This window comes from Papio anubis, chromosome 1 (genome assembly GCF_008728515.1).
Source record: "Papio anubis isolate 15944 chromosome 1, Panubis1.0, whole genome shotgun sequence".
Classification (NCBI taxonomy): domain Eukaryota; kingdom Metazoa; phylum Chordata; class Mammalia; order Primates; family Cercopithecidae; genus Papio; species Papio anubis.
In genome coordinates, this window is record NC_044976.1 from 9,808,326 (window position 1) to 9,836,291 (window position 27,966).

The window sequence follows — 27,966 nt, forward strand, 5'->3', positions numbered from 1 at the left end:
TGTGGGAGTGGCACAAGCCCTCAAAGAGGAGACCCTTTGTGTCACCTTTCCTTTCAGTGGGGCTGCTGCTCTGCCCCTCTGACGCCCACTCTCCAGTCAGCCTTCTCAAGCATCTACTCAAGGCTACTGCTTTGCTCAAAGGCCCCTGTTGGACCAAAGGCCCCTGATGGACAGCCCATGAAGGCCAAAATAAAATCCGGGCTCCTGACGGCGTCTGCAAACCCTGGAGGCCCATCCCCCCTGCACTCTCCTGCTCACACCACCAGCTTCCATGGCCTTCTCTCCGTCCTTCCAGCCGGCCTCAGGGCCCTTGCTCTTCTGTCCCTCTGCCTGGACGCCACCCCCAGCTCTTTCTGCGGTTGCCTCCTTACCTCCTCAGAGGGGTCGCCCGACCTTCCCACCCAAAGCAGCTGGAAACCCGAGTTGCCTGTTTGCTCCTCTTCAGAACAGGAAGCATTGTCTGAAATTGTTTTGTGTCTATTATTGTTGTCCAATCCCCCTCTCACGCGCACTCTAGAACTTTCCTTCCCACACCGGGGATTTCGTTCAATTCACTGGAGCCTCCCTGGGGCCGGAACAGTGCCTGGCACCACCGAGGAGGCGCTCCATAAACCTTTGTTGAGTGGTAGAGTCCCAGACACACACTGTGAGAAGGCGACTGGGAGGCTAGGGCCCTCCCGCATGAGCCTATGGCATCGGTGCTGGGCTCTAACCACTGACCCCACCAGCCTTTGGAGATCATCGGCCTCCAGCCATGGGCTCCTGTGGGCCTCCTCCAGCTCAGGCCACCCAGCCCAGTGTCCAGGGTGGTGGCCAGAGACTCAGGCCTCCTCCCACTGGCTTTCCCTCTAGGTGTCAGGCTTCCCCAGGCATGGGGGCCGCCATCCCAGGGCAGCGGCTGCCCGCAGGGGAATCGCCTGGTAGGGCTGGTGGGGGCTGGCCTTGAAGTCACGGCTCCGATTCGAGAAGGGAAATCATCTGAGCTTTTAAAAAATTAAATGGAGTCAGTAATTTGATTTCAGAGAGAAGCTGAAAACCTCGTAATGGCAGGAGCAGCTCAATCTCGTGGTGAAAAGGAAAAGCCTTAAATGGGGCTATTAAGCTTTTGCCTGGGACGGATCTGCCCGGAGAGGGAGGAGGAGGGTGCGCAGAGGGGGGAGAAGTCTTCTTCGAGGTGGGGACCGTTTATCAGCCAAGACAACCCTGATTACTTATTTATTTATTTCTTGTTCCGGGCGGGCGTTGCCGACGGTCTCCTCTTCTTGGCTGCATTTCAAATCCCACTTCCAGTGATGGGTCGGCCTGGAGGTGGGCGTCTGGGGGGCCACCCTCCCAGGGAAGCACCGAGTGAGTGCTCTTCCGGCCAGAACACTGTCCCCAGCCACAGATGGGCATCGAAGCCAGGGAGCCTGGGGGCAACTGGGTCACTGAGGGTCACCGGGACCGTCCTAGCCAGAAGGGTACCAGCTGCTGCCCTGGAATCCAGAGGAAAAGAGTGATGAGTAATGAAAACAAAGCAGTGACATCCCATTATCCTCCCCTGGAGTCCTTTAGAGACCTGGGGTCATGGCACCCCAAGGCCTGGGGAGGGGGTAAACACCAAGGGTTCGTATCACCATCACCAGCCACCCCCAGAGATGTCTGAACCATGGCTCAGGCCCGTCATGCTTTCCTGGGCCTGCAAGCATCCCCTCTGCCTGCGCTGGGAGGTAGATGGTGAAATGATCACCATAAGAACGGCTCTCGAGCTCTGGGTGTGCTGGGTGTCATGCTCCGTGAGGTGGATGGTGATGGTGTAAGATTGCCGCAAGAACGGCTCTTGAGTTCTGAACGCACTGGGTGTCGTCCGGCTCCACGTCAAATGCTCTGTGTTCCTTTCCCACCCAACCCTCAATGGCCGCATCGGAAGGAATTGTTATCATCCCCATTTGACCCATCAGGAAACTGAGGCTCAGAGAGGTGGGTGCCTTGCCAAGGTCACACAGCCAAAGAACAGAGGACCTGGGACTTGAACCCTAGCTCCTGGCAGGCCTGGCTGCAGAGCCTGCGCCTTACCCTGATGCTTCCCCACCTCTGACAGCAGAGCAAGCCCAGAAATGCAGCTGGCAGGGCCAGGGAGAGATGGGGGGACACTGCCCTGCACTCAGCGCCTCTTCCCTCGGGGAGGTCCACGCAGGCAGATGGCCTGCCACTTCACCACTCCCTCTGGGTTCCATGGCAGCAGCTGGTACCTTGCTGGCTTGGATGGCCCTGGTGACTCTCAGTGACCCAGTGCCCCTGGACTCCCTGGCCTAGATGCCCAGCTGTGGCTGAGCACAGCGATGATCTGGGCCGGAAGAGCACTGGGGCTTCCCTGGAGAGACAACCCCCAGCCCCCACCTCCAGGCTGACCCATCGCTGCCTCCCGCCCTTTGCACTCCACCTCCCCAGGGTGCACCCAGAACTCACCGTGGAGTCACCATGGAGACTCAGCATGGGGCCTCTCAGGAAGCCCCTCCACACTGTCCTGAAGCTCAGGAGGCCTGTGGCTTTCAGCACTGGGGGCCAAGGTGGCCCCTGTCAGCTCCTGCTGGGGTGAGGCCCCCCGGCCAGCCGGGAAGGGGTGTTCAATCTCCACCAGGCTGGGTAGCGACCCTCCTGTGGGAGCCCACGGGCTCAGGGTTTGCGTGGACAGAGGACTGGATGCATGTGCAGCCCCTGATTCCTCCTGGCCCACAGAGCCAGGGGTACACTCCAGGTATAGGGCCTGGTCTGCCCCTCCTACAGATGAGGTTTTGGGTGTCAGAAGAGCTGCCGGGCGAATGAGTTCTGCTGGCAGAGGTTCCACAGGAAGAACCGCCAAGGGCGCTGCCGGCCTCACCCTGGGCGTCCTGGTGAGTTCGGGTCCTGAGGCCCCGGCACAGGCACTGGGGTCTGGCTGCCTCACGCTTGGGGTGGAGAATGTGGCATCCCTCCCCAGCAGGGTGGAGAGTCCCGGCCCCTCCATGTCCTCGCTTGGCTCTGAGGATGAAAAGTCCACGAGTCCCCTGGCCCCCTCCCTGGGGAAACCAGGCCCAGTCTGGCTCGGCCTCTCCACCTCTATTCCAGAGGATGTTTCCTGGGACTCTCGGGGAGAATGGTGAGAAACCAGTGCCTCTGCCGCCAGCCTGGCCCGCCAGGGCCTTGTCAGTGGCTGGAGCTCCTCGCTGGCTTGGCCAGGCTCCCCCGAGACGGGCTCGGGTGCAGCCATATGCCCCCTTGACAGCCCTCTCAGCAGGAGGGGACTTCCTGGAGACTGGGCGGGGTCCTGCTCAGGCCTCACAGTTCCTAGACCTTCAGTCAGGGTGACAGATGGTCCCGAGACCAGGAGCGATTCAGACTGTTCAGGCCTCAGGGCTGGCGGTGGAGGAGAGGAGGCGTCTGAGGACACAGGCAGGGTCAGAGTCGGGTGCACTGGCAAGACTGGACGTGGCCGCCAGGGACTAGCCTGGACACCCTCTACAGGCTCCGAGGGGAGCGTGACTGGAGGCGTGGGGTGTCCAGGGAACCCCACTTCCCCTGGGGGAGCCTGGAGACCTTGCTGAGCTTGCATCACTCTAGGGAAAATGGAGGCAGATGTCTGGCCTCTCCTCGCCGGTTTGGCTGTTTGCAGCAACGGTCCAAGCCCCTTCTTCATCAAGAGAGAAGTGGAGAGAGAAAAAGCATCAGAAACAAGAACACATGGGCTCCGGCTGCCCTGAGAATCTCAGCCCAAAGATGGGTTCGAGGAACCGGGTGCGGTGGCTCACGTCTATAGTCCCAACACAATAGAAGGCCAACGCAGGTGGATCACTTGAGGCCAGGAGTTCCAGACCGGCCTGGCCAATATGGTAAAACCCCATCTCTACTAAAAATACAAAATTAGCCAGGCGTGGTGGCGCGCGCCTGTAATCCCAGCTACTCAGGAAGCTGAGGCAGGAGGATCGCCTGAATCTGGGAGGTGAAGGCTGCAGTAAGCCAAGATCGTGCCACTGCACTCCAGCCTGGATGACAGAGCGAGACTCCATCTCAAAAAAAAAGAAGAGCTGGAGGAAGCTGTGACCTCTGGGTCTCCAGTCCTCTGGTGTGCCTCAGTTTCCCTCCCTCCATTTGTGTGCATAGCTGCTGACACCCCCGCTGCCTCCTTCGGCCGTGTCTCAGGGCACTGGGAGGTTGCTGTGATCCAGGCTGACAGACGAAGGGGGCTGCCCTTAGGTGGGAGCTCTTGGGGGCCCAGCTCTCTCTGGGAAATATTCTGAATTTGAGGAGGTGACACGGTTGGGGATCACAGTGGGGCTCTCTTTGAAAGAATGGTGGTGAGAGAGAAGGGCCTCAGGCCCAGCTGGGTCTACCGATACCTCATGGGGACCCGACTTTTTGGAGGAAACCGTGGGCAGAAGATGTAGCCATAGACTTGCCTTGGCCAGCGCATCAGAAGGCTGGTGAGGGAGGTCCCAAGAAAGCCATTCCTGGGCAGCTGGTCCTGCAGCCCACACCTGGGAGGAAGCGGCAGATGGCACTCTTGCTGGAGGGGTCTCTGGTCCTGGGGATGGCGGGGAGGGAGTGGCCCTTAGTGTAGCAGTTGAGGCAGGCGACTCTGTTCCTGAACCTTCCAGAGGGAAGACAGAGGTCAGCCTTCCTCCTAAGGAAGCAAAATCCTCCCCACGCCCTGCTGAAGGGACCGTGAGGGACCCTTTTCCACAGGTGGGGAACGGAAGCTTGGGGAGGTCAGATGCAAGCCCTGGGTTGGGAAATGTCCATTTGCTGAATTTCACAGTCCTCCCACCTGGAGTCCTTTTTGAGACTATGTGGACATCAAGATACCTTTTTTTTTTTTTTGATTTGGAGTCTCACTCTGTGGCCCAGGCTGGAGTGCAGTGGTGCAGTCTCAGTTCACTACAACCTCCACCTCCTGGGTTCAAGTGATTCTCTTGCCTCAGCCTCCCGAGTAGCTGGGATTACAGGTGTGCACCACCACGTCCAACTAATTTTTTTTTGTATTTTTAGTAGAGATGGGGTTTCACCATGTTAGCCAGGCTGGTTTCAAACTCCTGACCTCAAATGATTTGCCCGCCTTGGCTTGTTAAAGTGCTGGGATTACAGGAGTAAGCCACCACGCCCGGCCCATTTTTTTAACTTAAATCACAGAAATTCAGATTTCTGCAAGGGGTACCTGGTCCTGACTCCCTATCGTAGCTTCAGTGCCACCAGCTGGTTTCATCTTTGAGCCATTTCCTATTTCGAGGTCAAATACATTGGCCCAGCCTCAGAAACCACAGAGAATGGGAGAGTGCTCCCTGCCCGATCACCTTTCAGGTTAGACTCAGCCCAGGCAGCGTAGGCATTCCAGGCCGATCACGCTTTGTCAAGTGCGGGAGAGGAGGTACAGTGCAGGGTGTTTAGCAGGCCCCCTGGCCTCCACCCACCAGATGCCGGTAGGATCCCCCGAGTCACGACAAACAAAAATGTCTCCAGATGTTGCTAAGTGTCTCCTGAGAGGCAAAAATCGCCTGCAGTTGAGAACTACTGGGTTCGCGCTCGCAAATTCTGGCCCAGGGGTTAAATACAGCTCTTGGACATGTTTGACTCAGCCTGCAGGGTGTTTGAACTGTTTTTTAAATTAACCAACAACATTTTAAAAGCAGGAGTTCTTATATAACCAGGTTCTCGTGGAAAACCAGATTTGGCTACACGGACCTGCTTCCCTGCAAGATAGGGTCAGCTCCAGCCAAGCAAGGCTGCTCTGCTTAGAGGGACCTGGTGGCTGCAGGTTCCCAGGAGTCTCCACCACTCCCTGTCACCTCCCACACTGAGCTTTGCTGCCTTATCCTCCCACGCCCAGGCCCTGGGTGTTCTTATCCTCCCCACTCTCCCACCGCTGACATTCCCTTCCCCACCCCTAGAGGCATTTCCATCCGTGAACCCAACTTCAAAATGTAAAAATAGGCCGGGCACAGTGGTTCACACCTGTAATCCCAGCACTTTGGGAGGCCAAGGCAGGAGGATCATTTGAGTCCAGGAGTTTAATAACTGCCTGGGCAACACGCATGATCCCATCTCTATAAAAATATTTAAGGCCAGGCACAGTGGCTCATGCCTGTAACCCCAGCAGTTTGGCAGGCCAAGGCAGCCGGATCACCTGAGGTCAGGAGTTCAAGACCAGCCTGATCAATATGGTGAAATCTCGTCTCTACTAAAAATACAAAGATTAGCCAGGCGTGGTGGCAGGCACTTGTAATCCCAGCTACTCCGGAAGCTGAAGCAGGAGAATCACTTGAACCTGGGAGGCGGAGGTTGCAGTGAGCCAAGATTGTGTCATTGCACTGCAGCCTGGGCAACAAGAGACTCCGTCTCGGGAAAAAAAAAAAAATTTAAAAACTAGCTTGGTATGGTGTCTTGTATCTATAATCCCAGCTACTCAGGAGGCTGAGACAGGAGGATCCCTTGAACCCAGGAGCTCAGTGTTATAATGAGCTTTGATTGCACTATTGTACTCCAGCCTAGGCAATAGAACAAGACCCTGTCTCTTATAAAATATATATATATACACACACACACACACACACGCGTATATATATACACGCATATATATATATATATATGTGCGCACACACACATATGAAAACAGCTATATCTAAACCATCTCCTAGATTTCTCCAGACCACTTAAATAATTAGGATTTGTCCTATAGGTTCTAATTACTTTTGGGGTCAGGGAAAAGGAAGATTTTTTAAAAATCTCTAACCACGGGGAGTTTAGGCAATTCCAGCATATATTAATAGTCCAGCATATATTTTGTAAATATGTGACACATTAGTCACATATTTACAAAAGAAAAATGTTATCTGTGTAAAACGTTTTTTTTAATTCCTGGTGAAAATTCAAGCCAACAAGCATTTATGAAGTGCTTACCAAGGGCAAGGCGGCAAGATAAGGCCCGTCAAGAATAAGAAGCCGAACGGGGCACAGCCCCTGATCTAAGGAATTCATACTACAGGGAGAGACAGGAGCGTGCACCAATAACTATAATAAGAATAGAAAGACCTCGAAGCTGCAGGGAAGCTGCAGGGGAGGTGCAGGGGAGGTGTGCTGGGAACCAGGGAGGGGAGACATTCATTCTGGTTGCTGATGTTAAATTAACAAAATGAGGAAGAGAACATTCTTTCCCCGTGTAAATCTTTCCAGAGAGGCCAAAAAAACTCTTCCTAAAATGTTTCTATTGCTGTTGCTGATCTATTTTTGTGCTGTATTCCGTATCTTCCTATCAAGGACCTGCCCTCTCATCAAAACCCAGGATAAAGATCATTTACTCTCTGACATCTCTCCTGAGTCCACCTGCCCTCATAATTCTCTGGGCATTTCTTTTTTGTTGTTTTTTGTTTTTGTTTTTGTTTCTGTTTTGAGACAAGTCTTGCTCTGTTGCCCAGGCTGGAGTGCAGTGGCACAATCTCAGCTCACTGCAGCCTCCACCTCCCAGGTGCAAGCGATTCTCCTGCCTCAGCCTCCCAAGTAGCTGAGATTACAGATGTGCACCACCATGCCCAGCTAATTTTTGTATTTTTAGGAGAGACAGGGTTTTGCCATGTTGGCCAGGCTGGTCTCAAACTCCTGGCCTCAAGTGATCCTCCCACCTTTGCCTCCCAAAGTGCTGGGATTACAGGCGTGAGCCATTGCGTCCGGCCTTTCTCTGGGCATTTCTTATCTCCCCTTCCAGACTGAACGCTGCCTGAGAGCAAGAACCGAATCCAGCAGCCTCTGTTCCCACCTAAGCCTTGCATGGGGCCGCATACACCGCGACTGCTTAGTGAATATCTGTTGCATAAAGTTCTAGCCTTCCCTTTCCAAGATTAATGTCATCACTGCAGCAAACCGTTAAAATAAAAACAGCCGAAATGTGTAAAAATTTTCAAGAACCAGCAGCCTCTGTTCCCACCTAAGCCTTGCATGGGGCCGCATATACCGTGACTGCCTAGTGAATATCTGTTGGATAAAGTTCTAGCCCTCCCTTTCCAAGATTAATGTCATCACTGCAACAAACTGTTAAAATAAAAACAGGCGAAATGTGTAAAAATTTTCAAGAAACATTTCCATTTTTAGCAGACTGTCAGAACTCACCCCCCATCCCGCCTTTTTCTTTGTTTCTAATTCTGAATTTGGGGCTAGCTGTGGTAGGCAGTCCCCCTTTTAATCTTTAAATATAGTTCTGAACATAATTACATTTTTGTGCAGCACCAAAACATCATATCCTCGTGACAGGGCAAACTTGCACTATTAACATCTGAGTTAAATCTCCTTCGCGTCTGTCTTTGATTGAGGACAGTTAGGAAGTAAAAGATGAAAGTGATCGACATCATTTGTGAATTATGTGCATTTCCTTGTGCTGTATTTCAATGGGTTTTGCTCCTGGTGGTTTTGCATGTGTGAATACCAGGTTGTCCGTTAGCAGAGCTTTCTCCAAAAACCCCATCCCAGCATCCTGGCATGAAGACATACACCACGTTTAAAAGAAGGTTCCCCTTGAGCTGAGAAACAAGTTGCATCGTGTCGTGCTCTTTGCCAAGGACACTGATCTGTCTACCAAGTGACCCGAGGAACTGGAGCCCATGCAGAGAGAGTGGATAAATGGAAATAGCTCCTCTTGCTGTTTCAATCCTCAAAACAGGTACTGGTATGCCTATTTTCCAGATGGGAAAACTGAGGCTCAACATGGTTAAGTAACTCACTGAGGTTGTGCAGTGAGTTAGGAAAGGGATGCACCCCCATCTGCCTCCGCTGTCCCCTCCCTGGCAGACTCCAGGGCCAGGAACCACATGACCACTCAGTTCCCATGACACTGTTGTTCTCCTGCCAGTTCCAGCCAGTATGTCTGACGCCTCACTTACCTTGTCGGTGTGGGACCTGTGCGGTCCAGGGAGTGAAACGTTGTCACAGAAGAAAGAACCCCAGGGCCAAGGAAAGAGGGTTTGTGCAGTGTATACCTGTTACCAGCAGTCATACCCTCATGGTGCCGCACTCACCCACACACTGGAAGAAGCTCTCCACCGTCCAGAGGACTGGGGCAGCCATCTCAGCAAACTGCAGGCTCAGGTCTACCCTATAGAAAGCTTGTGTTCCCGGGGTTCCTCCGACTTCTTGGCATCGCTGTGAGGCCACAAGAAATTAGTTTTATGTTGGCTGGGCACAGTGGCTCATGCCTGTAATCCTAGCACTTTGGGAGGCTGAGGCAGGCAGATCACGAGGTCAGGAGATTGAGACCATCTGGCTAACACAGTGAAACCCCGTCTCTACTAAAAATACAAAAAATTAGCTGGGCGTTGTGGTGGGTGCCTGTAGCCCCAGTTACTCGGGAGGCTGAAGCAGGAGAATCACTTGAATCCCGGAGGAGGAGGTTACAGTGAGCCAAGATCGCACCACTGCACTCCAGCCTGGGCGACAGAGCGAGGCTCCATTGAAAGAGAGAGAGAGAAAGAAAGAAATTAGTTGCACGTGGCAGGAGGCATCCCATGCCCTATGGTTGTCCCCTGATGGGGCTACCTTGGTTAGAGTATGGGCCTGAGGGGCATACATGGTGAAGTCCACTTTCAGCCAGCGCCACAGATCTACCCTCCATGTTTCTTTCTTTCTTTTTTACTTTTATTTTTTGAGACAGGGTCTCACTCCCATTGCCTAGGCAGGAGTGCAATGGCACAATCACAGCTCATTGCAGCCTCAACCCACTAAGCTCAAGCAATGCTCCTACCTCATTTTAAAATTTTTTTGTAGCAACGGGGTATCACTACGTTTCCCAGGCCAGTTTTGAACTCCTGGACTCAAGTGACCCTCCCGCCTCGGCTTCCCAAAGTGCTGGGATTACAGGCATGAGCCACTGTGACCAGCCTACCCTTCACGTTTCTGACCACACATGGCATTGGTGACCGAAGGAGAAGGGCCTCAGGAAGAGAAGGGGCAAGACAGAGATGCCACCGGATATTCACCTGGACCTGGAGCACCCCGGCCGCTGGGATGCTGACCACCACAAAGTCCTTGTTCTCAGTCACCATAAAGATGTTGGACTGTTGGACTCGGAGGAATCTGAGGCTCAGGGTTTCCTCAATGTAGGAACCTCTTTTGACTAGACCCAGTCTCTGCTTGGGGATGTGAACTAAGACCTCCGACTCTGGCTGGAATGACACTGGAATGGGAAGGACACAGGACACAGAAAAAGACACTTTGCAGGCTCGTGGACAAATGAAGTGGTGGTGGGCCTTTGCCCGGGGCCACACCTGTGGCCAGCACAGCACACTTCCCCAGTCAGTGACAGCAAGTTACCTGGTGTCCCGGTATCACTGCCTGGGCTGAAACTTAGCTGCACGGATGAAGAAGAGAAGAAAAAAAGACCATCCCCAAACACCTGACGGACCTCGCCACTCTGGAAAGGCCCGTCTGCATCCTGATGGAAGCAGATGCCATCAGGGAAGCTGCAGAAATGGCTCTACTGAGACCGTCTTCGGCTTCGGTGACCTAGCCCAGTGCCCCTTCCATTTCCAAAGCAGCTCTTAAGTAATACAGCTCCTAGGCCGGGCACGGTGGTTCACACCTGTAATCCCAGCACTTTGGGAGGCCAAGGTGGGTGGATTACCTGAGGTCAGGATTTCAAGACCAGCCTGGCCTACGTGGTGAAACCCCATCTCTACTAAAAACACAAAAAATGAGCCGGGCGTGCTGGTGGAAGCCTATAATCCCAGCTACTTGGGAGGCTGAGGCAGGAGAATCGCTTGAACCCTGGAGGTAGAGGTTGCAATGAGCCGAGATCATGCCACTGCACTCCCGCCTGGGCAACAAGAGCAAAACTCTGCCCCCCCAAAAAAAGAAAGACATACAGCTCCTATCAGTTGTTTACACTTTAGCAAGAATTTCACTGTGTCAGGCTCTCGGTGGGACATTTTAAACTAGCTCTGCAGCTGCTAATGGAAGCATCTACCTTTACATAAAGGGACTGGAAACATTGTGAACAGGGAAAGAGATGTTCAGGGGCTCATCACGGTCACCGCCAATGCCTGAAAATTCCCAGAGCCCTGATCCCGAAACTCAGTCCATGATAAAATTCTATACAAATGGAAAGTCTCAGCCACCTCTAATCTACCCACACAGGATGAAGCCTTTGATCCACCTAACGTTGCACACCGAGTTCTTTGAATTTAAATTCCCCGGAGGTAGGAAGTGGTCTTCCAGATTCCAGACCTCTTTATATGACATAAGACCCAGGGCAGCAGTGTCACTCCAGGCTGAACAAAACAGTTATCACATACATGGCCTAGATCAGGGGTCCCCACTGCCCTCAGATCATGGAGCCCTGGAGGGTCTGACCAGGCTGCACGCTCTCTCCCGTCTCTGTTCTCAGAGCCCCTGGGGCCAGCTTGGGTGCTCCCAAGAGTCTGCAGACCCCAAGTTTGCAGGTCTGTAGTAGATGATTTTACTTTTCATTCACCCCACATCCCACTTCTACTCCACACATCTTCCAGCAAAAGCAAACTTCTCTTTGTCCCAAGCATTTCAGAAATGCATAGCCAAGGTTGGGACTGAGGAGAGGAGAAGTGGGATGAGACAGAGGGGATTAAGGTGCCCAGAGGAGGGAAAAAACAGAGACGAGAATGTGATGAAGTCGGAAAGGTGGACATTAGGGGCACTCCTGGGTCTTACCCGGTGGGCAAGCAGCTTCTAAAGAATAGGCATGGTGACCGCTCACCAGCCATAGTGGCAGGAGCTCAGCAGAGGTGTTCAATACCTGGGGAGGGAGGAAGGTCCCCCCTGAGGTCTCCAAAACTGCTCCTTCCAGATGCAAACTCCCACCACAGGGGCCCCCTCTCCCACCTTCGAACTAATCTCTGAACTAAAGCCCCAAGTGTTACAAAGCCCAGGTCAGGGACTATTGCGCCGATGCAACCAGGAAATATTATTTAGCTGAGATATTTTTAGCAGGAAGCGAGCTCAGAGCAAATGTCATGTGAGCCGTCTTCTCTTACACGGCAACTTTGGGCTATTTAAAGAGATGGTAATTACGCTCCTGCCACCATGATCAGGACGAGCTGAATGCATGATTGCAGGAGCCCCTCATCTGCAGAGCGGAGCACTTCACGCTAATGGGGACCAATTTTCGAAGGCGCCTGCCTAAATCTGTCCAGTCTCGCAGGTGGACATTTGACTTGTCACTGGAGGGGTGGCAACCTGCTCTTCTGGGTGCTATGCCCCAGAGGCCCCGCACCGCCTGGCAGGGCCTGCCGCCCACCACTGACCTCCCACCTCTGAAGAAGGCCTTGTCTCGGGCTTTGGACGGTGATAGTGGTGGCATTGATGTCCACATACAGTCCCATCAGGCTGGCATCTTCAAGAGAAGCCACCAGCTCCCCTCGAAGGGACAGCAGCCATGGAGTCTGGAGAAACAGGACACGTTCACAAACCATGTGGCCAGGGAGGCGCGGTCACTAGGAGTCATGGAGAAGGGACACTTGAGGGGTTACCTAGGAAGGTAACAGGGTCACGGGGAGGATGGCTAGGCCAGGAGGCAGGACGGCAGGCCACTCGGGGAGGAGAGTCAACCAGACACTAGCACGCTCATACTTTAGGGGAGGAGGTCCCTTGCAGGGGTGCTTGGCACACAGTAGGTGTACAACGCGGCTGAAAGAACGAACACACAGTGACCCCTAACAGCAATGCCAACCGGTCAGCCCCTGTGCCGCCCTGGCTGGGCACAACTGGAGTCCTGTCCTTGGCTCTGTTTGCCACCCTTTAGTGGGACATGGGAATGAAGGCCTTGAATAAAGGTGAGGGCCAGATGCGGGGAGAGGGGTAGGGAAGGGTCCCCAGCTCCCATCTCAGGAAGACTGGCAGGGGGACGTCAGGAAGACTTGGGGAGGTCAAGCTCACTGATCCCAAATACTCAAAGGGATGTGAAATGGAGAAGAGGGACTGGCTCCTTCCCGGAGGCTTCGGGAAACACTCCAAGGACCAGCAGAAGGAAAATTCGGGAAGCACCTGTGCAATGTGGAACAAGCTCCTTACAAAGGAACAAGCTCCCTGTCACTGGAGACTTGGCAGAGAGAATCTTAGCATGGGAAGGACCTTAGAGTCTTCCAACCCAGCCTCCCACCCAAAGCTGGGGTCCCCTCTTCCAGGTTCTTCTCAGATGGCCTCAGGCCTCAGGCCTCTGCCTGGAGGGCACCAGCGGGAGCTTCAAACTTCGGCTGGCAAGACCTGGTCCCTGAAGAGTCCGTACCGTCCACTACACTCTCCGGAGGACAAGCAAACTCAGAAGCTGCGTCCGAGCATCCCAAGCACCCACCAGGCCTGGCAGAAACTTCCAGAGAGTCGTTCCTGCTACTCCAACGGGGCCCACTTACCTGTCTATCGTCGCTGCGCAGGGGCAGGGGCCGGGAGACCTGCAGAGACAAAGAGGAAGCAATGTCTCCTGCAAGTGGTGAGCAAAGGTGAGCAAACATCCCTGCCGGTGCCCATCAGCGCCGGCAATTACCCCAGCAGGAGGCCGGTGAGAGAGCGGTGCCGCCGGCTTGTTTGCTCATTAAGACAAGAAAATCATTTATGTTCCGGGACTCGAGTGTCAACAGACGCAGGGAAATGTCGCTGCCTCAGCTGCCACCCTGGGCCTGGCCAAGGGGGCAGCTGGGGTCCTGGGCGCAGCTGGTGAGGCCAAGAACGGGTGTGCATGGGACCAACGCTGCTCAGAGCCCACTTCCATGGGGGCTGCTTCCTAGGCCTCTTGTCTTGTTTTTTTCCCTAGATCCCAATTTCTTCCTCGCCCTTTTTCTTTCCTGTTTGGATCCAACTAGCAGAAGTAGAGAGTGAGGGCTTCTACAGGCCCAGAGAGTACACCTGTGCCCCCCAATGGCACCGTTCTTAGAGGGTCCAACCATCCCGGTTCCCCAGGATTGGGGAGGTTCCCCTGATGTGGGGTTTTCAGTGCTAAAACTGAGACAGGCAAACCGAGACAGTGGTTTCTCATCCCACGCCTGAGTCTCACGGCCATTGCGTAGGGTGGCACCATTTTCCCGTTTCACAGACCAGGGCGCAAGGTGATGGCGTGGGCAAGGGACCTTCCCCAAAACCCCTCTGCAGCCAGTGCCACCCCACCCAGGTGCTCTCTCAAGTCTCTCTACTTTCTCCAGCTGCCCCTTTGCCTTTGCGTCAGACTTGGCCAGGGAGGTTGTGGCACTGAACAGTCACAGACCAGCAGAGGGTCCCTCACAGATCATCAGATCCCCTCTCCTACCCAATACAGAATGGGGAGACTGGGGCCAGAGTGGACTGATTCATCTTGACAGCTCCCCAACTCAAGGCTACCCACCTCTTCTCCCCAGGGACAGACGGGCTTCCAGAAGCAGAAAGGAGTGGGTGGGGCCAGGAAGAGGCCCCCCACCACCCTGCAGCCTCCCCAGTTGCCTAGCTCAGCTGTTTCTTGGCCCCAGAGAGCCCATGTTAGCAGCAGGCTCAGGCGGCCCACAGGGAGCCCCTCAGGTGAGCCCTGTGATGGCCTTGCTTTTAGGGGATGCTGTCTTCCCTTGGGGAGCAAAGTGGAAGAAATGGAGAAGACGTCCGCAAGGTCTGGCAGGAGAATGAAGAGGATGCGGCAATTCCCCGACACCACCCAAAGCTGCACCAGGGTGCCCCAGCCCATCCTCCCTGCTGAACCGGGAGGAAGGCGGAGGCCCCCAGAGGCCAGACTGTAAGAAGGGGGGAAGCAATTCTGCTAAACAAAGGAAGGGAAGGCCTGGCACAGTGGTTCATGCCTGGAATCCCAGCACTTTGGGAGGCTGAGGCAGGTGGATCACCTGAGCTCAGGAGTTCGAGACCAGCCTGGGCAACATGGTGAAACCCTATCTTCACTAAAAATACAAAAAAAAAAAAAAAGAAAGGAAGGAAGGAAGGAAGGAAGGAAGGAAGGAAGGAAGGAAGGAAGGAAGGAAGGAAGGAAGGAAATTAGCCAGGAGTGGTGGCGGACACCTGTAGTCCCAGCTACTCAGGAGGCTGAGGCACGAGGTTCACTTGAACCCAGGAGGCGGAAGTTGCAGTCAGCTGAGATTGTCCCACTCACTCCAGCCTGGGTGACTCTGGCCAGAATGAGACTCTGTCTCCGAAAAGATATTAAAAAAAGGAAGAAGGGAAAACGTGACAAGTGCACAGCCAAAATGCACCGTGCCCTTTAAGTCGCCATGAGGAGGCTATATTTAGGGCCCGTGGACATTCTGCAGGAGCTCGGGCAGCCTTCACTGGGAGTAATCGCTAATCACTGCATTGAGTTTACAGGTGCCCCTGGGCACACTTAACCCAGGGCAATGAATAGTTATTGCGCGGCCTCCCGCTCGGGGCCTGTGGGCACACTTAAGCGAGCTCGCAGATCACTGCGAGCAGGGCACGGCTCGGGTACACCCTTGGGCACCCTGCGCCATCAGCGGGGAGAGGCAGAGTATTAAATATCTATGTGCCCTGTGCCCACAGCTGCATTTAGCCAAGGGCAAGGCCGGTGAAACGGCTTTAATTAAAACTTAATGCAAGTTCAAGGTGCAGCCACGGAAGTGGCGGCTGCAGAAGTCACCAGGAATGAATCAGTCAATTCGATGAGGTTCTCAGATGGGGGAAGGGGTTGGAGGGGAGGTGGGGGCAGCAGAGACCCGCCTCTGTTGCTCCTGTTCTGCCCACCTCTGTGCAACTCTGTTCAGGGATGCAGAGCCCTCCTCCCCCGACCCGCTTCCACACCTCGGTCAGTGAAGGATGCCGGGGACTGGGGCATTGGGGCATCTGGGCTTCAAGGGCAGGACGATGGAGACCAAGCGGGCGCCCAGGTTGGAGTCGTTTCTGCTTTTCTCAGCGATTCGCCCCAGTGTCGGGCGATGCCGGCAACACCCTCCCCCTGGCGGCGGCTTCCAGAATCACAGGCCCAGTGCAGAGGGAGCAGTGACCAGCCCCGGGATGTCAAACAGGTGCCCTGGCAGCCCTGCTTGGGGATCCCGGGGTGGGGCCCCACAATTCTTAGGCGTACCAACACCGGCTTTGGCGTGGCCACTCTTAGCCCTTAATAAAGGCAGGTGGGCAGAGGAAGACCCTCCCGCTCAGCCCCTTCTCTTTCAGGTTAAGAAGCAAAGCAACTTTGGAGTCCAACATGGCAGTGAGCCAGGCTGAGCGGAGATGAGCCCAGGTCTTCTGAGCTGGGCTGGTGCAGGGGCCCTTCCACCACAGCACACTCATTTTTGAAGTTCAGATCAGATAAGAAGAAAACGATAAGCTCTTCCTGGGGCAAGTCACGCCTTGGTCATATCTGTTCCGTCAGCACCAGCACAGGGCTGGGCATACAATAGATGCTCAATAAATGCTTGTTGGGGCCAGGCGTAGCAGCTCATGCCTGTAATCCTAGCATTTGGGGAGGCCAAGGCAGGTGGATCGGTTGAGGTCAGGAGTTCGAGACCAACCTGGACAACATGGTGAAACCCCATCTCTACTAAAAATACAAAAAAATCAACTGGGCATGGTGGCGCATGCCTGTGATTCCATCAGAATCGCTTGAACCGAGGAGGCAGAGGTTACAGTGAGCCAAGATCACACCACTGTATGCCAGCCTGGGCAACAGAGCGAGACTCTGTCTCAAAATAAATAAATAAATAAATGCTTGCTTGTTGGATAAATGGTGTTTGTCATCACCAGCCTTTTCACTCCAACCTCCTCCTCTCAGTTCTGACTTCCTCTTCTTTCTCTTCCTCCTTCCTTCCTCCTCCTCCTCACAGGCAGAAGATGCCCAACCAAATCCCTCAAGCCAAATCCAGCACTTTATTTGAGCTGTGCAGTGCCTACAAAGTTAAACTGACTTGGCCGGGCGCAGTGGCTCACACCTGTAATCCTAGCACTTTGGGAGGCCGAGGTGGGTGGATCACTTGAGGTCAGGAGTTCTAGACCAGCCTGGCCAACATGGTGAAACCCCGTCTCTACCAAAAATATAAAAAATTAGGCTGGGTGCGGTGGCCTACGCCTGTAATCCCAGCACTTTGGGAGGCCAAGGCGGGCGGATCACAAGGTCAGGAAATCGAGACCATCCTGGCTAACACAGTGAAACCCCATCTCTACCAAAAATACAAAAAATTAGACAGGCGTGGTGGCGGGTGCCTGTAGTCCCAGCTACTTCGGAGGTTGAGGCGTGAACGGCGTGAACCCAGGAGGCGGGGCTTGCAGTGAGCCGAGATTGTGCCACAGCACTCCAGACTGGGTGACAGAGCGAGACTCCGTCTCAAAGAAAAAAAAAAAAATTAGCCGAGTATGGTGATGCATGCCTGTAATTCCAGCTACTCGTGAGGCTAAGGCAGGAGAATCACTTGAACCCAGGAGGCAAAAGTTGCAGTGAGCCGAGATCACGCCACTGCACTCCAGCCTGGGTGACAGAACGAGACTCCATCTCAAAAAAAAAAAAAAAATTAAAGTGAACTTTTTTAAACTGGAGGATTTCACATACAATTATAGATTTCCAGTTTATCTTGAAATGTTGGAAAATCTGGCAAAATGGGGCTGGAGTGAAGTCCAGCCTCCACTCCCTCTGTAGAGGGCCAGGACTGCAGGTTGTGCCTGTTCCAGCATGCCCCAGCCCCTACCATGTGGCCTGGCTCAAAGCCCAGCTCTGTTGCTACCAGCTGGCAAGTCTCCTAATTTCTCTCTGCTTAGTTCTCTCACCTGCAGAATGGGGATCAGTATAGAACCAACCACACAGAATCGCTGTGAAGGTGAGATGAGTTAATATTTGCAAAGTGAGTAGAACGGTGCCCAGCACAGAATAAGCCATATATAAGTGTTTGCTGGGCCAGGCGTAGTGGCCCACGCCTATAATCCCAGGGCTTTGAGAGGCCAAGGTGAGAGGATTGCTTGAAGCCAGGAGTTTGAGACCAGCCTGGGCAACACAGTGAGTCTCCATCTCTACAAAAAATTTAAACATTAGCTGGGCATGGTGTTATACGCCTATAGTCCCAGCTACTCGGGAGGCTGAAGTGGGAGGATCCCTTAAGCTCAGGAGGTTAAGGCTGCAGTGAGCCTGCGTGACACAGCAAGATCCTGTCTCTTTAAAAAAACAGGCTGGGCGCAGTGGCTCACACCTGTAATCCCAGCACTTTGGGAGGCTGGGGAGGGTGGATCATTTGAGGTCAGGAGTTTGAGACCAGCCTGGCCAACATGGTGAAACTCCGTCTCTACTAAAAATACAAAATTTGCTAGGCGTAGTGGCACACACCTGTAATTCCAGCTACTTGGGAGGCTGAGGCAGGAGAATCGCTTGAACCTGGGAGGCACAGGTTGCAGTGAGCCAAGATCATACCATTGCACTCCAGCCTGGGCAACAGAGCGAGACTCCATCTCAAAAAAAACAAAAAACAAAAACAACAACAACAACAAAAAAAACAGCTGACTAAATGAAGGAATGAGTAAAATTCTTTACTGCCTCCTCCTCAGTCCAGCATGCTCATTTCTGTGGCGGGTTTGGTCCCTATAGATGTTTGGGTTTCTAGCCCTCCCCACTCCCATCCAAATCTTGTTTAGCTTACAGAGGTGCCCCGCTGATGAGAGCTGGAGAGAAACTTGAATTCAAGGAGCGCACACGGCCGTGAAAGAGCTCACAATTGGATCTGGGGCTCAACCTTTCTTCCCTGATGCTTAAAATGTAGACATTGCACCTGATCGTACCTGGGGTCTATAACTCTTTGACATTACCCAGGTCCAAAAAACAAAAACAAAAACAAAAAACAAAAAAAACATTCAAACTAGCCAATTTTTTCAATCCAGAGAGAAAGGACACAAAGATGCAATTTTGCAGCTTTGGTGATAACCCAAGTGACCCCCTGAGCCAGCCATCATGGGAAATCCAGAACCCGAGATCAGACAGCTTTAATCTCCCCCTCCCCTCCCATCTCACCCCTCCCCTCCCATCTCACCCCTCCCCTCCCATCTCACCCCTCCTTGCTCAGAACCAAACCCAGGAGACTTAGCACCCAGCCAGTACCCAGGGATGTCTGGAAGAATGATGCCGTACTGCATCTGCAGCTACCACCTGTCTCTCTGGGCCACATTCTGCAGTGCAGGGGCCAGGGCCACCTGCCTTGGCCTTTAGAGAGACACCCAGCCTGGGAGGCCCTTCTGCCACCTCCCAGACCCTCTGAACCCATTACCTGGATGAACATGGGCCCACAGTGGACACTTTCCCGGCCCAGTCTTGACCTTAGCATTGGACACTTCATTATGTATCGATCACTCCGCTCCAACCTTGTCACCCCTTTCTGAAATATTCTGATTTCCAGCCTGTAATTTGCTTTCTGGAAGTAGGGCAAAATTCATGTGTGCAAATGAGAGAGGAAAATACAGTTAGTAGGCTGCAATTATAGGTCAGTCCCTGTTCACAGCAAATAGGATACCATGAACCTGCTAGAAGGTGGGCTTGTGGAAGAGGGATGGGAAATGAAACCAGGGTCGACAGCAACTCGGAAGCTGGGTCTGGCTCTGGAAGCTCAGCCCCTACCAAGGAAGCGCTCCAGGCCAGGGAACATTTGTGGGTTTTGGGAAGGTCAAACCTAGTCAGACAGAATAAGAACCTGCATCCCAATGTCCCTTGACAGTTGACAAACACACTTTATCTCCTTTGACGCCCATCAGTGTCTCATAAGGCTGCGCTGTTTTTTGCTTTTGAGACAGAGTCTCAGTCACCCAGGCTGGAGTGGAGTGGTGTGATCTCTGCTCACTGCAACCTCCACCTCCTGGGTTCAAGCGATTCTCGTGCCTCAGCCTCCCAAGTAGCTGGAATTACAGGCATACGCCATCAGGCCCATCTAATTTTTCTATTTTTAGTAGAGACAGGGTTTCACCATGTTGGCCAGGCTGGTCTCGAACTCCTGGCCTCAAGTGATCCGCTCACCTTGGCCTCCCAAAGTGCTGGGATTACAGGCGTGAGTCACCAAGACCGGCCAAGGCTGGGCTTACAAGACAAAAAAATTCTCATTTTACAGATGAGGCAGTTGAGGCTTAGAGAAGGTAAATGACTAAGCCAAAGGCATGTGGCCGTTGCTGAGACTCGACGTGAGAGCTGGTCTAGCTCATTCCAGCACGAGGCAGACTTCAAAGATGTCAAACCAATGGGTCCCTCCACCCCTCCCAGACTGCCCTCATTCAGCCACATAAGAAGAACCCAAGTCTAAGCTTTTATGGTGGGGGCCTGAGAAGGGCAGGTATTGATGGGCTGTTGGGAGAAGGGGTGACTTCAAGCAGAGAGGGAAGAGAAAGAGGAGGAGCAGGGTAGTTCCCAAAATTCCTTCCCCCACTCCAGACCACCGACCCACTCGGGAAAAGACTCTGGGCTGGGTCAAGGAAGGGAGCACAAAGAAACGGAAAGGGGAAGTGGAGGTGAGGAGAAGACAAGAAAAACGGAGTTGGTTGCCGGTGGTTCGCTTCGTAATCCCAGCACGAGGCCGAGGCGGCTGATCACAAGGTCAGGAGATCGAGACCATGTGGTGAAACCCCGGCTCTACTGGGGTAATAGAAAAAAATTAGCCGGGCTTAGGTGGCGGCTTCAGTCCCAGCTACCGAGGCTGAGGCAGGAGAATGGCGGAACTCCGGGAGGCGGAGCTTGGGTGAGCCGAGATTGGCGCCCACTGCACTCCAGCCTGGGCGACAGAGCAAGACTCCGTCTCAAAAAAAAAAAAAAAAAAACTGTGAGCCAATCTGTGGGGCTGGTCGTCCCCTTGCAGGACCCCTGGCGTGAAATTTAAGTAACAAGAATGCTGGCACGGTGGCTCATTCCCATCATCTCAACACATTGGGACACCGAGGTGGGAGGATGGCTTGAGCCTGGGAATTCCAGACCAGCCTGGGCAACATGGTGAAACCCCATCTTCTACAAAAAGTACAAAAATTATCTGGGCATAGCGGTACATGCCTGTAGTCCCAGCTACTCTGGGGGCCGAGGTGGGTGGATCACTTGAGGTCAGAAGCTCAAGACCAGCCTGGCCAACAGGGTGAAACCCCGTCTTTACCAAGTAATCCCAGCTACTTGGGAGGCTGAGGCAGGGGAATCGCTTGAACCTGGGATGTGGAAATTGCAGTGAGCCGAGATTGCCTCACTGCACTCCAGCCTGGGCAACAGAGCGAGGCCCGTCTCAAAAAACAGAAAGGAAAAAAATACAAAAATATCTTACTTCTGTAAATTTTAGAATCACATGGTCTCGTGAGCCCATAATGGGCCTGTGCAAGTGAGGGCTGTCAGTCAGCCTTTGCAACTCCTCAGCACCATTTATTCACTTCATTAAGCACTTACTGAGTACCTACTGTGTGCCAGGCCCTGAGGCAAGCCTGTGGGTGTGACTGCCTCACCCCAAAGACTCCAGGTCCAGCAGGAGATGGTGTGTGAGTGGGCACATTGTGAGTCAGCGTTGGCAATGATAGAAGCAGGTCCACTGCACAGAGAAGGGGGGAGTCTCAGGAGGACTGCCTGGACGAGGCAGCATCTGAGTTGGGCGGCCTTTTAATATCTATGCCCATAAACTCCATGAAGGCAGAGATTTCTGGTCTCCCTCAGCTCAGTTTCTACAGAGGAATAATGGTGCAGTGTCTCCTTACTTGACATCTGAGCTCAGGCTTAGCTCCTTAAATCTCCCTTAAAAAAAAAAAAAAAAAAAAATTCCCAAACCCACCTCTTTCTGCACAAAGCAGGCTGAGTATTGAACTCGAAAAAAGAAGTCACCATCTGAAGCCGGATGCAGGAAGTAGCCACATTTAGCAAGAGAAGAATCCAGGTGGTTAGGGGCCCTCCAGGTGCCTGGAACGAGAAAGGGACAGAAACGTGGGTTGAGCCTGTGGAGGTGGCTTCTCTGGCAGGGTCAGAAATATCAGACTCGCAGGTAGAAACTGCTCTGCCTGGAAGCTTCTTACCTGGAGGGGACAAAAATAGCAGTAATTTTTAAAAGTCTGAAAAGGCATATACCAACAGGAAAGCCCGATGGTTCTTCAATCAAGGTATATCCAGAATCCGACCCCGTCTCCCCACATGAATCCTCAGCTTGTGTCACTGCTGCTGCCTCCTCCCATGTCCCCCAGCTTCCTCCTTTGCCCCTGTTGTGAATATTCCATGCAGCATCCCGCAGGATCCTGTTCAAAACGTAGGCAGATTGCGTCTCTTCTCTGCTCAGACCTCTTCATTGCCAGCCAGGTGTGGTGGCTCACACTGTAATCCCAGCACTTTGGGAGGCTGAGGTGGGAGGATCACCTGAGCTCAGGAGTTTGAGACCAGCCTGGCCAACATGGCGAAACCCCATCTCTACTAAAACTACAAAAATTAGCCAGGTGTGGTGGTGCACACCTGTAATTCCAGCTACTTGGGAGGTTGAGGCATGAGAATGACTTGAACCTAGAAGGCGAGTGCAGCCATTCCCCCTCCATTGTCGTTCACCTATCCATCCTCCATCCACTCCATTGTCAAACCCTTATAAGCCTCCATGTGGCTTTTACCCTCAGCTCTCCTGACCACTTTCCCTTCTCTTCCCTCCTCCCTCTGCTCCAACCACACCAGACCCACTGCTATTTCTCAATCATCCCAGGCCCACTCCTGCCTCAGGGCCCTTGCACTGGCTGTGCCCTCTGCCTGGAACTCTCTTCTCCTAGATATTCATGGCTGACTCCCCTACCTCCTTTCAGTCCTGGTGCAAATGTCGCCTTCTCCATGAAGCCCACCCTAACTACCCACTTAACACTCCCCTATCTTGCCCTCCTTCACCCTTTCTGCTGCATTTGTCTTCTAATAGGCCTATCTTACTGAGCACATTTGTTATATTGATTGTTTATTGCCATCTAGTCAAATGTCAGCTCCGGCTGGCTCACGCCTGTAATCCCAGCACTTTGGGAGCAGTGGATCATGAGTCAGGAGGTCGGGAACCATCCTGGCTAACACGGTGGAAACCCGTCTCTACTAAATACAAAAATTAGCAGGAGGCGTGGTGGCGGGCACCTGTAGTCCCAGCTAGCTACTCGGGGAGGCTGAGGCAGGAGGAGTAAGCGTGGGCAGGAGGCAGAGCACAGTGAGCGAGATTGCGGCACTGCACTCCAGTCCCTGAGCAACTTAGGCGAGACTCCATCTCAAAAAGAGTCCAGCTCCATGTGGCTACGGGTATTTGTCTGTTTTGTTCATTGCTGCATCTTTAGTGCCTCAAGTTATTTCTGGCACACAGAAGGTTCTCAATAAATAGTTATTGAAAGCGGCTGGGCACGGTGGCTCACACCTGTAATTGCTGCACTTTGGGAGGCCGAGGTGAGTGGATCACTTGAGGCCAGGAGTTCAAGACCAGTCTGGCCAACATGGTGAAACCCTGTCTCTACCAAAAACACAAAAAAATTAGCTGGGAGTGGTGGCAGGCACCTGTAGTCTCAGCTACTCAGGAGGCTGAGGCAGGAGAATCCACTTGAACTTGGGTGCTTAGAGGTTGCAGTGAGCGGTCCGCCACTGCACTCCAGCCTGGGCAACAAAGTGAGACTCTGTCTCAAAAAAATAAACAAATAGAAATAAAAATACAAAAATTTGTTTGGCACGGTGGGGGCCACCTGTAGTCCTCAGCTACTCCAGAGGCTGAAGCAGAAGAATTGCTTGAACCCGGGGGACAGAGGTTGCAGTGAGCTGAGATTGCACCACTGCACTCCAGCCTGGGCAACAAAGTGAGACTCCATCTCAAAAAAATAAATAAATAAATAAATAAGTAGTTGTTGAATGAGTGAAAAATAAAGGGGGCTATCTCTGGGTAGAGGGATTATAAGCAGTTTTGATTATCTCCTTTGGGTTGCCTCTAGTTTCTGTAATTATCTTGTATTGCTTTTGTCATGATTATTTTTAAAGCATTTTTAAATCTCACAGTTTCACTTTCAAACGCTTGACTTGATTGTGCATTTGATGGGAGATGAATACGCTATTCCAGAAAACAGCTCTGGCAGCCTTTCTACGTGGGATTCTCTGGTGACATGCTTTCCTTTCAAAAGCACGCAGCTTCCACCGCTATCTTTAGCAAGAGATCAAGGCCGTACCTCTGGCGGAGGAAGGCTGTGAAAGGTAGCTCGCTGGGGAAATAAAGTGCCTGAGCTGGATGTGCAAATTGACCTGGATCATTTTAGTTTTGCATTCACGTTTGCACTTTGTAAATATTTGCCTGGCACCCTGCTGCTCACACCTGCTTGCTGTCCCCTCAAGTTTATGGAAGGCAGCAGGCACCATCATTTCTCCATCCCCACCTGGCGCTGCCGCGTGAAATGAAAACTCTCCCTCAAAAGCCACAGGTGGCTCTGACAGCGCCTAAAACTAATGGCCTGTGGCTGGCCGCTGTGACTAATTCTCTGATTATTGGCTTTATGATTTTACGCTTAAAACTTCTTTATAATAACACACAGAAATGTTTAATGGGCTCTATCCAGAGCCATAAAAATTACTTATTGAACAAGCGTTTTAAAACTATTAATCTATTGTTTTCCATTAATAATGGCTCTCCAAAGAACAGGCGACAGCTTAATGTATCCACAGCTTTTCTCCTGGAAAAGTGGCCTTTTAATACACAAATGTCTCTCCCAAGGCCTCCTGGGCTGGCTGGTCAACGGGTGGTTGGCCCTCCCAGGGCAGATTTAGGCCCTACCGGTCCCAGAAGGTGCTTTAGGAATTTCCAGAACGAGCAAGGTCCCTGGGAGGTTTTCCTAGACTTCGGGAGAGACTAGAAAGCCTCCCTCCTCAATATCTATGATTCTGTGCAAAAGAGAGGAGGAACCTGGGGGCTGGCTTTGCAGCCACTGAGATGGAGAGCTTGGAGGGAAGGAAGCTGTTTGCTCCTCTCTCTACTCGTGTTCCTTCCAGAAGGTTCCAGGTACCCTGATGCCATCCAGCACTTTCCTACTTCTTCTGTTGGAAAGCTCATGGCAGAAAGGTTTCTGGAAGTGACACTATGCCCTTGTTTTTTGCTATTTTAGGTGCGCTCTTCCCCCACCAAGCATGTGATGGCCTCCCATTTTGTGTGAGAATCACCCCTTTAGTCTCACTTCCACTTTTGCAGAGTGATTTCGATTTTTAGAGCTCGGCACCAGATGGGCGCTTCTTCCAGGGCTTTGGGCCACTTGTTCATTCAACAAATATTTACTGGGACTCTTCTAAGCACGAGGCAGTGTTCACCGGTTCTGAAAGAGAACGCAGCTGTAGGCTCTAAAAAAATACGTGGGCGGTGCTGGGAGGACTGAGCAGGGTCATCACAGTGGGAGCTGGGACAGGATGGGAGGGGCACAGGAGACAGAGCAGGGGAATGGACTGGAGCCTGCAAACCATGGAGGAGGCTTACTGCAGGCGAGGAAAGGCAACACAAAAGCCCCAGCAAAGACCCCGCCCAGCCACCGACTGCCTCTTACCTGGCAAGTGCAAGATTTCTTGCAGCCACAGCCTCAGCCCTCCCGCGGTGGCTCTCCCGGGATCCACAGGGTCATGTAGTCCTAGCGAAAAAAGACAAAGGAAAAAGACGCGATCGTCAGATCGAGAAAATCGGATCCGCTGTTGGGGGAGGTCCTCAAATTCCAGCCTGCAGGCTGGGCACGGTGGCTCACACCTGTAACTTAGGCACTTGTTAAAATACAACTTGGGCATTTGTTAAAATACGAATTAAGTAGGTCTAAAAGTCTGAGATTCAGCAGTTCTATCAAATTCCCAGTGATGGCTGCTGGTCCAGGGACAACACTTTGAGTAGCAAAGTCTTGGAGGTCATTAAATCTAAACTTTGTTTTATAGGGGGAGACAGGGAGCAATGTGACTTCATGGTACATGTGTGAGTACTCGCCAGCATGGTGGCTCACACCTGTAATCCCAGCACTTTGGGAGGCTGAGGTGAGCAGATCGCTTAAGCTCAGAAGTTTGAGACCAGCCTGGGCAACAGCAAGAAAAAAAAATTCATTTAAATTAGCGGAGCACGGTGGTGCACAGTAGTGCACGCCTCAGCTACTCGGGAGGCTGAGGTGGGAGGACCGTGAGCCCAAGAGGCAGAGGCTGCAGTGAGTTCAGCCTGGGTGACAGAGTGAGACCCTGTCTCAAAAAGAAAAAAAAAAAAGATCATAGGCACTGGTGTCAGTAGGCATCTGGGTTTGAATCCACCTCTGTTGTGTATGTGTGTGTGTGTGTGTGTATGTACACCTGTTGTAGTTTCAGTTTATTTCTGTGAATTGATTGTATGATAATGATGAGGTGATGACAGTAATAATGGTGATGGTAGTAGTGGGATGATATTGATGGTGATTGTGGTGGTGATGTGGCCGGTGGTGAAGTAATGATGGTATTAATGGTGATGATCATGAATAATGTAAGTAATGCGTAAAGTAATCCACCAATGCGTAATAAAGTAATATAAGTAAATAATAAAATCCCATAAATAATGTCATGCAAATGTCGTAAATATGTCGTAAATGTCGTAAATAATAATCGTAAATGTCGTAAAGTAATATTAAATAATAATGCGTAGTAAAAGTAATATCATGCATGTCGTCCTGCGTAATAATAATAAATACTAAATGTCATCGTAATAATAAAAATATAATGTCGTAAAGTAATAATATATAAATGCGTAATAAATGGTAATGTAATAATAAAATATAATAAATGCGTAATAGTAAATATATAATAAGTAATGGTAATATCATAAATAGCCAATAAAATCATAAATAATAATGGTGCTGGTGATGGTGGTGATGATAGTAATGATGGTAGTGATGGTGGTGATGATAGTAATGATGGTGGTGATGGTGGTGATGATAGTAATGATGGTGGTGATGGTGGGTGATGATAGTAATGATGGTGGTGATGGTGGTGATAGTAATGATGGTGGTGATGGTGGTGATGATAGTAATGATGGTGGTGATGGTGGTGATGATAGTAATGATGGTGGTGATGGTGGTAATAATGATGGTGATGGTGATAATCATGGTAGTGATGGTCATAGTGATGATGGTGCTGGTGATGGTGGTAATCATCGTGGTGATGATGGTGGTAATAGTGATGAGATGATGGTGATTATGGTGTTGATGGTGGTGATAATGATGGTGGTAGTGATGATGGTGGTGTTGGAACTAGTGATAGTGATGATGGCAATAATAGTGATGGTGATTATGGTGGTGGTGATGGTGGTGGTGATGGTGGTGGTGATAGTAATGATGGTGGTGATGGTGGTAATAATGATGGTGATGGTGATAATCATGGTAGTGATGGTCATAGTGATGATGGTGCTGGTGATGAGTGGTAATCATGGTGGTGATGATGGTGGTAATAGTGATGTGATGATGGTGATTATGGTGTTGGTGGTGGTGGAAATGATGGTGGTAGTGATGATGGTGGTGGTGGTGCTAGTGACAGTGATGATGGCAATAGTAGTGATGGTGATTATGGTGGTGGTGATGGTGGTGGTGATGTGGTGGTGGTGCTGGTGACGATGGTGATGGTAATGGTAATGATGGTGGTGATGATGGCAGTGATGGGACTTCACAGGGTAGATGTGAGACTTTAATGAGTTAATGCATATAAAGGTCTTTACAGAGTGATCACTGCAGAGCACATGTCTAAAGGTGACAGCTCTTATAATAATAATAATTACTGTCATCCAGAGATGAAAGGACTTATCCAGGTATAGAGCAGCAGGACCAGTGGCGCAAACTCGCCGCCATCATTTTCCAGGCCATCACAGAGCCAGACAGAGTATTAGAGAAATTGAGTTAATGTTAGAATACACATGGCGCTGAATCAATAACGAACCCAATGTTGTGTTCCTATGCGGTTATGAGATGTATATCTGACTCCTACAGGCCTCAGGGCTTCATTGTGGACACGGCCTCCCACTGTCTAGGAGAGCTGGTGGAGAAACTGGGAGGTCTCCCCTGAATCCGCTTGACATGGGTATGGGATACTCACGTGCACTT

At 51.9% G+C, this 27,966-nt stretch overlaps 1 protein-coding gene across 9 annotated transcripts; it reads right to left on the reverse strand.

The window, feature by feature from the left end:
* Nucleotides 1–1,202: 1,202 nt before the first annotated feature.
* Nucleotides 1,203–25,462, reverse strand: C1H1orf127 (chromosome 1 C1orf127 homolog). 9 transcript variants are annotated; one of them, XM_021935845.2, is made up of 11 exons: nt 25,423–25,462; nt 21,693–21,817; nt 19,182–19,325; nt 13,374–13,412; nt 12,270–12,407; nt 11,677–11,761; nt 9,972–10,168; nt 9,015–9,138; nt 4,416–4,606; nt 2,449–3,649; nt 1,203–1,475 (listed from the first exon to the last, which is right to left on the reverse strand). In XM_021935845.2, the coding sequence occupies exons 3-10, from the start codon at nt 19,248–19,250 to the stop codon at nt 2,456–2,458; spliced, it is 2,037 nt and encodes a 678-aa protein (XP_021791537.2). In that variant the 5' UTR covers nt 19,251–19,325; nt 21,693–21,817; nt 25,423–25,462; the 3' UTR covers nt 1,203–1,475; nt 2,449–2,455. The 9 variants fall into 9 exon arrangements, with proteins under 9 accessions (XP_021791537.2, XP_017812623.2, XP_017812621.2 ...); XM_017957134.3 differs by lacking the exon at nt 25,423–25,462 and adding an exon at nt 21,328–21,455 and having other exon boundaries at nt 21,693–21,806; XM_017957132.3 differs by lacking the exons at nt 21,693–21,817; nt 25,423–25,462 and adding an exon at nt 21,328–21,677.
* Nucleotides 25,463–27,966: the final 2,504 nt, after the last annotated feature.